General features: G+C 41.1%; 1 protein-coding gene across 4 annotated transcripts in view; it reads right to left on the reverse strand.

The window, feature by feature from the left end:
- MME (membrane metalloendopeptidase) overlaps positions 1-12,638 on the reverse strand; it is a 589,667-nt gene that overhangs the window by 324,279 nt on the left and 252,750 nt on the right. For all 4 annotated transcript variants that reach the window (XM_069618415.1, XM_069618414.1, XM_069618413.1 and 1 more), the window contains exons 5-7: positions 4,860-4,940; positions 4,549-4,644; positions 3,285-3,403 (exon numbers count right to left, since the gene is read on the reverse strand). In XM_069618415.1, coding sequence (XP_069474516.1) covers positions 3,285-3,403; positions 4,549-4,644; positions 4,860-4,940 — 296 coding nt within the window. The remainder of the gene's footprint in view (positions 1-3,284; positions 3,404-4,548; positions 4,645-4,859; positions 4,941-12,638) is intronic.

Genomic DNA, 12,638 nt, shown 5'->3' on the forward strand with positions numbered 1-12,638 from the left:
AAGGGTTGACGGGTGTGTAACAAGGGTGTTAAGGATGTCCTGAGTTTTGGTGGCAAAGTGTGTGGCCAGTGCATTTCCGAGGGCCTTGGAAGCAAGAGAGGAGGAAGTGACTGCAAAAGGATTGGCAAGTTCCCTGCAGATTTTGAAAAGTTCAGCTGTGTTATTGGATGCACCAGATACCCATGCCGGAATGTGGGCCCTTTTCTTGGCATGGATTGTAGAGTCTGTATTGCCTTTTGGGCAGGCGGCATGCCAGTTTACAGATGGTGAAACTGAGGTTTGCCACTTCGGTTCTGCTGCTCTGCACTTTTGTTTCAGGGCTGACAGTACGAAGTCGTACCAGATGTTACACTTAGAGGCGGGTTTCAGGTGGATCCTCATGACTGGGCAAGAATGTCAAGAGTGTTGGTGATGGCCAAGTGTAAGTTGCTGAGATCGGTGTTGGAGTCTGATGTAGAGGTGTAAGGAGGGATGAAGGTGGAGGTGAAGGCAGCAGCTGACACTTGTTTCATTGGGTGAATGGTCCTAAACGAGGTTGGCAGGGCTTTAGGAGGGGCTGTCAGAGATCTGAAAGGACCCAGGAGGGAGGAGAGGAGAGAGTGGTCTGACCAAGACAGAAGGGTGACCAGAGAGGGGAAGAGTGAGAAGTCAGAGTGGATGATGGCGTCCAGCATATGTCCAGCTGAGTGGGTTGGACCAGAGCGGAGAATGGAGAGGGAAAGAGAGGTGCAGAGGTCAATGAAAAAAGTGGAATTTGTGACAGGTGAGCCCAATTGGATGTTGAAATCACCCAGGAATAGGAGGTTGGAAGTGGTTGAAAGTTAGGAAGAACAGAAATCAGCACATTCAGAGAGGAAAAGGGTGGTAGCGCCTGGAGGCCGGTAAATGGTGGCAATGGTCAGGGTGGAGGAGGAAGAGATGACCAACTTACATACCCAGTTCTCAAAGGAATAGTAAAGCTGGTTGGGTAAGATGGAGGAAGCAACCCACTCAGAGAAGATTAAGGCAACCCCACCACCAGCACGGTGAGGTTGAGGTTTAGAAATGATCTTGAAGCCTTCATGGAGGAGGGAGTCAAAGGCAGTGACTGAGCTGGTATTGAATGATGTCTCGGTAAGCGCAAGAATGTTGAGGTCCCTGTCTTCAAAAAGGAAGCAGATGTTAGCTAGATGTATGTTTACTTCATATCCCCATGTTTGAGTAACCAAAGTGATATGAAAAAGTAGCTATTTAAAATAGGAATTATGGATTCTTAGGAATAAGGCCATGTGGTGATGTGTCAGGGATCCCAAGGCGACATTATGGGCTAACTACTAAGAAAACATCCTCTGAATATCCCAGAACCAAGAAGGGTGATAAGCTGTGGGAGATGCATGTGTGCAGGATCAACAATAGATCAAGGTCCACTCACAAAAGATAAGGTCCAGGTGAAGAGGGAAGAAGAAAAGGGTGACAAGAAGCACTAGAGAGAGGACACCCACAACAAAGCGTAATGCCTCCCTACCAGCTTCCTTATAGAGCAGTCACTTGTTTTTCCTTTGGGTCACATGGTCGTCTCAACATCCGGGTTCTCAAGACAAATTGTCTGTAAATGGAATTTCAATTCAAGGCTAAAGAATATGAATACAATAAAATATAGCTCATTGATAAAAAGAAATATGGTGACAGCAAAAAGAGAGTGGCTCATTTTAATGGATAAAGAATTGTCAGAAGAGATCACTGCTATTTTGGATTCGAAAAGTGTAGGCACAAACTTAAATCGGAGCATGGAAGGTGCTCCTCTAAGTTGTTTTACAAGTATGCTGAGCAGGACAACGAATGTTTGAAGAGACAGTGAAAAGGTCTGAGCAAAGTTGACAGGCACCCATGACACTGTGAGTGGGTAGTACCCTACCACTGCTGCCACCACCCATAGGTGCTCCCCACAGTGTCAGCATATTTGGGTGTTACAGTACAGATTGCACCTGCTCATTGTGGTTGATGGATGCACTGACTATCACTGACTATCACTACTTAAAGTGAGTATGACACAATAAGTGCCGGAGCTCAATAATAAGTGCCAGGGTAGAATCCTGGCAAACACCCCCCACAAATTAAGCACTACGACACAACCCATTGTAAAACGAGGGTGTTCATTTGCACCTGTTTGTAGGAGATGGTCCTTAAATGATCACTGATGTGCAGTTGGAATCTGTAGCACGTCTTTGGTGAAGAATGAAAAATGCGCAGACAATTTCTTTAAATTAGTGTTGAGTGGTGGGATCGAGTACGTGATTTGTGCATGTGGTTGGGCAGAATGCTCTACCCTAGAGATGTCATTATCCAAGAGGGTTGAAGTGGTTGTAAAATAGGGTTTGGATGTGGACATTGCATCCAATTTGCAGTGCTTTGTTTGGAGAGTTATGTCTAATGTGTGCTTTGGGAGTGCTTGCGCATTGCTGCATGATGAAAGTTGGTTGGCTGGGTAGGTGGTAACATGATATATGATATGGTAAGTAATTTATAACGCGCCTGTACACAAGTGTTTCTACATGGGCGGTGAGGAAGCACAAGGAGACGCAGCAGGGATATTGATAGATGAAGGTGTGTAGAATGTGGTAATGTTTGCATTGAAATGAATATCTGCTGATGGGGATAGGCTAAAACCAAGGTGTGGATAAGTGCATTGTGGCTTACCTGGGAGGAGGAGTGGTTCTTGACCTTGGCCCATTCATTAGCCTCCCTGGCTCAAACAAGCTCAAGCAGAAGGTCTGAGCTGCACTTACTTCAATACTTTTTGATGAGGGGGTTAGGAATTGGCAGGTGTCATGGCAGGGCCATTGTCGACCAGAGCGATAGGAGAAGACAAAATGCAAGAGAAATAGAAGACAAGGCCACACCTTGCTCTTGTGAGATTTGCTTGCTGGAAGAATGAAACACTTGGAAATATAATGTTTAATTGGAGCTCCTTTCATTACTTAATGTAAATGACCCATGCAGGGTCTTGTAAAGATTCATAAATATGTTTAACAATTGAATGTGATTTAGACAAATGTTTTTTCTGGAAATTCTACCTCAGACCAAAGAAACTGAGCTATGAGTGAAACAGACAAGTGCATTATCTAAACCAAAGTGGCTTGATGCACCTATCCTGACCAAAGCTCAAAATAAATAAGGCCATCGGGCTGGGCAGCTTGTTCAGTCTTATTCTGGAAGCTATAGTTCCATTATTTGGATTTGCATTGAAACGCATCCCATCTCTTTGGAGACTTAAGGAAGAGAAGTTGTGTTCTATAAAGACTTACGTGAATAATGTACACATTGGAGTCCTTGTCATCTGTCCCAACATAGAAGCTGAGAAGGACGTGTTTCCCAAACTGCCATTCGAAATTCGCGATCACAGTTTCTGCTCTCCAATTGGCACCTGTAGAAATGACAAAGGGAATGCATGTGGGCTGACTGACAATATCGCCAGGGATAAAAGAGAAGCACTGAACCAGCTAAAAGAAAAAAGCAGTGGAAAAGGCAACAGTTGTGGATTTCTTGTAGGCAGATGATTGGTATTTGTCGCTTAAATGGCAATATCTGGCCAATGGTGTGAGAGCCTCAGCATATCACAGCAGCACCTGGCAAATATCTACCTAATGCCTATACACAACCCCAAACTGTTGGATTTCCGAATGTTGGTTTTGAACAGGAATTTAGTGCAAGGAACTGAGGTGACTGTACACATAAATGTTGTGCCAAACATCCCAAATAATGATATGATAGGTTATTTATAACGCTTTTAATACCCATAGGTACCTAAGCGCGGGCCCGGGGATCAAACCTGTGGTGCTCCATGTCATCTTGCTTCCAGGCGAGCACGTTGCTCCTGAGCTATCCTCCCCATTCTATCTGCACACTCTCTCCCCACAAAATGGGGTTTACTATATCCCAAATGTGCATGAGTCACTAGTAATGAAGTCAAATGAATTATCCTTCATGCATGAGACAACGAAACCCAACGGCAAGTCCCAGAAGCCAAAGAGCTGCTGGCTGAAAAGCCAGGAACATCTTAGAGTTGGCCAGTTTGCAGATTTGATAGTCACTTGCCAAGCATGTCTTCTACAAATGTAGGTCATTTGACACCGTAACAAACTAAACATACAAACATATTTAGAACTCTTCAAAATTAGAAAAAGAAATGGAAAAGTCTCTACATGTGTCATGCTGAGTTTAGGACTACATCTTTAATGTGATGACTGTGTGCACACTGCAAGTACACAAAGGCAGATAGGAGCTATATGAATAAGGAGCTGTGGATATGTCATGCAGTGAGATGTGCTGAACGAATGGTTTCCGCAGCTACCCTTGCATGTTTCGGGACTTGAGGGGTGGGTAGCTGGCAGGAATGGCTCAATTTTAGAATAGTCAGGGTGGCCAATAGGTGGGTAAAAATACAAAATAAACACCATCACCCCTACCATCCGTATTCCATTGCCAATTATTTTACTTAAAAATGGTGCTATAGTTCAACCCAGTATCCAAAACATAATAATGAGTGTATGCAGCATCTGTGATACATACCATAGACCGAGTCCCAGTTGTCTACCGCGACCGGCCAGTCGTACATGGTGGGCAGGATCTTGATTAAGGGCTGTCCTCCTCTGCTGTTAATCTGGGCTAAAAAATGAGTGATACAATTGATTTTACATCTGGTCAATGAGCAACAAACATATTGCACAGTCAGTGAATAATCTTTAAATAGTGTTTTTAAATTAAATTACAATGTTACTTTCTCCAATGGTTATCTTCATTGCGTTCATAATTTTGTAAAACTTGTTTTTAGATGTTATTATCCTTACAATACAAGGAGCATGCTCGTTAAAAAAACTTACTTTCATTTGTACAGGATTTATAGAGAGTTTTTGCTTTTTGCACTGCAAGTGTGTCGTTGTTGCTGGGTTTCTCCAAAACATCTGAAATGAATGCAAATCATTGATATATTACAGTTAATTCGTAAGAAAATCGGTTTAGATTTTTTCAAATCTTCTAATATTTTGAATAAATAGGTATGCTCATATTGTTCTGGCATGCTTTAGCTAGATGATATCGAATATTTAATGACAGTACAACACAAGAGAACCTATGCATTCTAGTGGTGCTGCATTATTATTATTATTATTATTATTATTATTATTATTATTATTATTATTATTATTATTATTATTATTAATAATAATAATAATAATAATAATAATAATAATAATAATAATAATAATAATAATAATAATAATAGGAATACCAAATAATAATATTAATAATCATAAAATTAATAATAATACAAATAATAATAATAATAATGTGTTGTTTTATATTGTGCTTCATTCAGCATTCATCCTGCTTTTAAGTGCTGTAATAGCATGTGTTCTTACTCCCCAATTTAGGGATATTGAGTTAATTAACTTAGTTGGCTGTGCTGTGGGGTACCAACTTGTAAAGTACAAGCTGGTTGAACGCTGAGGCGCACACAACTCATCAGCTATCCACTTTAACACGAATAATGGAAAAAGTATAAGAAATGCCAAGAATGGCATTTTGGTTAAGTAGAGAAGTGTTTTTTAGTTTCCCACGGTATGCGCAAGTGACTTGTAAAGACCGGGTTTAATCAGTGCCTTCTAATAAATGCACAGATTAAATTCAAATCAATTTGCATCATCCACTAGGCTGTCTGGGTCAGGGGACCTCACTATCTGCAATATTGTCTTACTAAGCCCTCTTCCTCGAGACCACTACGTTTCTCTGGCACCAACTCTTTGTTTGTAAAGTGTTTAGCTAAACAGAGGATAAGTGGTCGATGTCTTTCCTCAGCCGGCTCCCTCCTATGTAACAGCCTCCTCCTCCCTCTGCACCTTGAGCAGGACCTTCTTAAATTCCGGAAGCTCCTCAAGGCTTTCCTCTTTATCTCCTCTTTCCCGGCTCCCCACCTCTGTTAATCCCACAGTTGCTGTGATTGGTGTCTGGGGCCCTTATGAATCCCAGGGGCCCCTGACCTCCCAACACAAAGGGCCCAGCTCCTGTCTACCCTCAGCACATACCTTGGCACACCCTCCGCCCTGGAGATTTGCACTTACACCTAACATGGCTCCAGGCAGTGTAGCACTCAACATTCAAGCACTTCAACTGTGGCTCACCCATGAGCTCAGACTCTCCAGCATGTACCTCCTCTACCCTCTTCCTTGCTACGCTTGCACGTTCTGAATACTCACAAGGCATAATTGTTTTGTTCTTTTGTTCCCTCCAGTGCTTTGAATATTGTGTTTGTAATGGTTTTCAGTCACTTGTGCCCTCCTTAACCCTGTTGACGCTTTGAAAGAGAATTTTACTTGCTCTATAAGTGCTTAACAAGCAAACAATGAACAAATAAATAGTAAATGTAGTTTTGCTTTCCCATTATAGAAAAGACAGTGGGCCTCATTACACGGATGGCGGTAAGGGTTTACCGGTACGGGTATTTTACCGGTGCTGGTAAATCCTTACCGCCTTACTACGAGGTCCCTTTGCGAGTTGGGGAATTTAACGCCTGCTTTTTGCAGGTGTTAAAAACCAACCCGCAAAGGGAACAGGGAGCTAATTACGGTACCGCAAATTGCGGTACCGTAATTAGCGCCTTCCCTATTCCCATAGAGCCCTATGGGGCAAAAATGGGAATGGGGAAGGGCAATGGTGGAAGGGGGAATTACTGCCCCGCCAACCTTGGAATAGGGCGGTAATTCTCCTTTCCACCAAGGCAGTGCCGGTATTTTACCGGCATGAACCATGGCGCTAGTAGCGCCATGGTTCACCGCCATCCGTGTAATGAGGCCCAGTATGTCCGGAATAAAAATAGGCCACTGTAGTCAAAAATGAGATGAGCCAAAACAAGAGGTACAATGATTTGCTACATCAGTAAAAAATGTGGGAAAATATTAAACCTGCAAAACACACTTTAGTTTATTCTTCTAGTGTGCTGTACAAAATTGAGGTACACTAAAGGATGCATACCGTTATACTTTTATATAGGCAACTTTATTCCACAGATTAGAATGCCAGAAGACGTCTTCTACATTATGATCTGAACATTTAGATGAAATCAAGAGATTAATGGGTCTCATTACCAGTCTGGCAGTAAATCTTTTGTAAATCTACTGATTTACCTCCAACGTCATTTACCATTACTGCCCCACAGTTCCCTGGAATTACCACAGGATTACCAGTGGTGTTATGATGATGTAAATCCCCATTTTGAGGACAGCATGGGGGAAAGATTTACAACTAGCATCATTCTGGATGTAAATCCCCCAAGGTCAAACTTGTAATTCAGTGGTCTAGCAAAAGCGGTGTTATACCATAGCGCAAACAGAAATGGCAGTAATAGAATTACTGCCTCTTATTTGCTGCACCACCAGACTCGTAATAAGGCCCAATATATCTTACTAAATTGCTCAGTCTATTCTATACAAAATGTTTCTGGGAGTTCAAGTAAGAAACCAGGTACCAAAATGACAATGCAAACTCATACAAAATGTAGTACTTGAGATGTATTAGTAAGACCAAATGGCAAGGGTTTTCATGAACCCATGTAGACTTTGGAGTGAACAATCACAATTCTGCGGTGTGGATAAAATGTGAACAATTTGTAAAACGTGAATGTCCACTGCACTCAATGCTGCTTGGGATTATGCACCTGGTGCAGTCCCAGGCACTCGTCCAAAGGTCTGAGGAAAACTACTATAAGGCAGACCTCCAGACAATCAGACAGAGAAAATACAATCCTCTAAGGAAAAAAGCTTGGTGCACATCTTTGCAAGGAACACAAATGTTACCACAGGATTACAACCAGCAATCAAATGACATTTGGAAACAAGCAGAGTATCCTGGGCTAACAGCTTTAAATGCACGCCATGATGGGACACCTTTTAATAATTGCAGAGGGGACGTTTGAAGGGAACTTCAGACAGGAGTGCTATAATGACGCGGAAAAATGGGACCAGATGAAGACCCTGCTGCCTACATACAAGACATTCAGGAGAAATGGCATTTAGAAACGAGGGAACATTTAGACAAAATTAGAACCATTTTTTTTATCACATTTTAGGTCAGGGTCTCGCCAAAGAAGTACAGAGACAGTTAAAGGAAATTGTGCGGCATGAGGCAAAGCCATGGCATCAGATACAATTGACTATTGTCCATCATTGCAGACTAAACAAAGAGAAGGACATTAAGAAGGTTGAGGAAACAAAGATAGAAGAGGCAAAGTTGGTCCAAACAAAACTGTCAAAATTGGCAGTAGAAGGAGCCATATTAACAAATAGTGGGGAGAACCACACCATACAGGAAGCACAGCAGATGCAGCCAGGGTCCAATGGGAACTTTTCAGGAAGAGGGGACTATAATGAATACCCCTGGTCGAGAAGCTTTGTACCCAGAGGCAGAGGGTTGGATTCCAAGCAACACAGGCACAAGGGTTTAACAGAGGCAACCACGGTTCGGAGGTCCTCCAGCACAGTGATGGACATACGGGAAACTGGGCCACATTTCACAGGGTTGTAGAATCAGGGGAGGCATGCAACAAAATGTGGCCCAACAGGGGATCGGCATACCCACCACTGTATAGCGCTGTACCACCAGACTGTAACGTACAGGATTAAATGCAGAATCAGCAAACAAAAGTGCTGCAAATGCTGCAAGCACAACAGGTAGTACAGCCTCAAATGCAACAACCACAACAGGTAGTACAATCCCAGATACAGCCAACACAAGTGCGACCACAAGTACCGCAAAATGCAGTAGTACAATGGGGGGCACACTTGTGAAATGGGAGCGTTATGTTCAAAACGTGTAATTTATACATCCATTTGGTATTTTAAAAGCCTACATTCCAGATGTTGTCACTTTATATTATTAAACATGCAGGGTGTTGCGTGTGACAGCAGCATGTCAGAATTAATCTTTCTATAGGTTGTGCTACAAATGCAAGTACACCACATGAAATGTGTTCTACAGTCAATTCCATTCCTTTTGCAGTTAAATCCTGTCCCATCTTCAAGCTCCACGCATCTTAAAGGCACTAAGTCACACAAAGAAAGAAGTTGAGTGTGATCACATGAAACATAGAGGTAATTCTTTGCTTTAAGGCAAATATTTCAACTCGCCTTTAAATATTCTGTATAATTTACTTTCACCCTCCACACAAATGTTCTGTGCAACACTGGCTGAAGCCTTGTTATTGATGTTGCAGTCCACAAATCATATGTTTGTGACAATTAAAACTTTATGCTATCTTGTCCAATGCCAAGCAATTGCATTTCAGATATTTATGTTAAACTTGTAGGCAAACATGCATTCTACCTTATGGGTACCTGTAATTCCCTAAGCACAGGGCAAGCCCCACAAGCCATCATTGTGTTCGGACAGACACTCTTGAAATGGCATATTTTTTTATTTAGAACCTGTACTTTGTACTCCCATCAGGCATTTTAAAAGCCAACATTTAGAATTTGGTCACTTATTTTGATATAACATCTTGAGTGTTACACATGATGGCAGCATGTGAGAATGTGGCATTCTACGTATCATGCTGCAAACCCAAAAGCACCAAAGACTTTATTTCTAAAGTACCTTCATTGCCTTCTAAGGTAAATCCCCTCTTCCCTCCTCCAACTCTGTTCTGCTTATTGTGCAAGCTCTCAGTCACATAGAGAAAGCAAGATGATGAATGCCATGAAATGAAACAGAGAGGTCATTGTTTGCCTTATTGTCAATATATGGACTATTATTTAAATATTTTGAATAGTTTGCGTTCATCTCGCTTAGCCCACATTTTTGCTGCAGGTTGAAGCCTTGTCATTGGCGTTGCAGCCCACAAATCATAAATGTGTGCTGATTCAATCTTTATAATGTAAAGAAGGTAATAAAAAAATCCTACATTTTGGATTGGTATCTAAAATATAACTGAAAATTAGAAGAACTTGTCTACAGAATATATAAAGATCTTTCCCACATTATGCCAAACCAGGCTTCCATGACATTGTTCCCGAACAACATGAAGATTTCTTTTTTAAGTTTTAATAGATTGGAGCCTATACATGTGGAAGGTGTTATAGATACAAATGCCTTTGTAGAGTTTTAAACAAGCCTATCCTATACAGCCAGTAAAACATTGTATGATATATTGTGAAGGAATCGACTTTTTTAGAGAGAATATTTTATATAGATATATACATTATATTACTTTTTTGAAGACAGAAGCATTTTGGCTAAGAATGACAGGAAGCAGATACGTCTCCCTGATCTTATCTGTGATTACTTTATGGGAGGAAATTTCAAACTTGTTTTTATGAAATGTTTACTGGATTAATAAAGTTTTTTTTAATGACTGTGTTTTTTGTATTCTCACAGGCATGTTGTTTATTTGTTGTGGCAGGTTATACGCGAACCAAATCACAATAATAAAAAAAAATCTTCTAACAATATAATAAAGGGCCAGATGTATGTTTGTCCGTGTATGTTTGTCTGATGCACTAGCCTTGCCTGTTATCACCACTAGAGGGAGCTGTTACCTTAGGATATGTTGTGGGATGTATTGACCCACTCTGCTATACTATGCAGCATCACTCTACTATCTATGGTGGAAGAAACAGTAAAATGGCGGCAAAAACCTTAGGTGCGCCAAAACCTCCAAAACCATGTTTTTAACACACAAAAAAGATGGCTGCACAACCTGCCACCCATGGTGCATGTGTGGTGGAACAGAGCACACACTGCAGAAAAAGTGCCAGTCGGCTCCATGACAAGTAGACATGGAGTACAGAGGGAGAAGCAGCGCTTTGCAAGTGAAACTCCAAAATTCGCCATTAAATTACATTTACTTGGCTGCTGAAACTTCAAAATGCCTGTACAAAACACTGTCCAACACTCAAAATCTTGCTTGACACTAAAATTCATTTAACCTAAGGAAGCACTGTGAATGTACACAGTCCTGAAACGTTAAGAGCAATACACCTTCTCAGCAAAACTGGATTGCCTGTGAATGACAGTTCCTGTCAAAAATCTGTGTGCAGCCACACTGGGCTACCTCTGAATGACAGCCCCTGTCATTTAGGCTCTCCTGATTAAACTTCAAAGTGGTCTAAAACTAAGTTTGTTTCATGTTGGATTTCAAGTTAAAAAAAAAATTAAGAATGAACTAGCCTGGCTGGGCCTGCCAGATGTTGAAAAACAGGTTTCCACCCAAGGGGAGGGCATTCCTCTCAGTAGATACTCACTGACATATGATAATTGTGGGGTAGGACAGACTTTTGTCTGCAGCCAGGGACTGAACAATGGCAGATTCTCCAGGCAAGGACATGGACGTGTGAAGAGGTCGTAAACTTGGCTTGCTGAAGAAAATCCCAAGGGAGGGGTCTACTCCTTGAGCTCCTAGAGAGACAAAAGGCGGACCATTTGCTGTTAAAGAATATGTAATGAACATTTTTAGAGACTCATAACTTGCTATCAGAAGTGGTGAAAAATATATAAGTCTCTATAACTCCCTCAGTTTTTAAGATAGAAACGAGATTTCAACTCCCACTTATACCTAACATCCTTAGCTACATCCACAACTCGAGATCACATTGCAAAACAGTGTGGTTGACATATTTTTATCAAAAATCGCTTTGTAAATGTTTGCCGCAAATTACATTTTGAAAAAGTTTTACACGTGTGAATTGCCTTTAAATTATTTCCTACTTGGCCTTTGAGATTCCAAGTGTTTTCTTTTGATTAAATCATTGCTTGTGCTTGCTTGCATCTGTTCAAATTGGCTCCCGTAGAAATATATAATAATTTAAGCATTTGTGACCACATTTAGTGTGTTTGCTCAGCCAGTTTCAAAGGCATCTTGACAGTTGAAAAGTCCAATCCGTTTTTTCTCTTGTGTTTAAGCGGAAACGTGGGAGTGATATTCTGTTTGGTCTGTGTTATTCCTGAGTACCTGCTCTCTCCTCACATCTATTTAAATCGCTATTGGTGGGTTGAAAGGTGTTGCAGGGGGAACCTCTAACCATAGTGCTATCTATTCCAAACCAAACAAAAAGTATTCTTTTCTTTGCTGCATTCTTTTGTGTTCATTACCTGATTCCCAGTGCATTAAAGATATTATTCATTGGTGATTGTTGTTACCTATTAAAAATATATTGTGATTTTAAATTCTAAATAATTAAATAAATATTTACTGTTACAAACTAACCTGATTCCTGGTTCAGTGTGACCGGGTGGGTATTTTGAGAAGGGTGTGATATGAGTGGCATATCGTTCAGAATATTGAACTTATAGTTAAAAATGAATAAGGGTTTCATTTGCACACTACATGCTGGGCGAGACTTGGGTGTGCGCCTGATTGAATCCCTTTACAATGTAGTGGTCCTACAGTGTCAATGAAGATCTACACTTTGGCCCATTTACACACGCTCTCACACTAGTATATATATATACATGTTAGCGATTAGTCTGGCTGCAGGGATGTATATATTGCTTTCATTGGTATCTCTTTCTACGAGGTCAACTGCAATTGTCATCACAGAACCATATCTGCCAACCATGGACCAGATTACAGAAACTTTGCAACGGGGCAAGTACAAAGTTGCACGATATTTGCA

This window comes from Ambystoma mexicanum, chromosome 10 (genome assembly GCF_040938575.1).
Source record: "Ambystoma mexicanum isolate Mex_15411 chromosome 10, UKY_AmexF1_1, whole genome shotgun sequence".
Lineage (NCBI taxonomy): Eukaryota > Metazoa > Chordata > Amphibia > Caudata > Ambystomatidae > Ambystoma > Ambystoma mexicanum.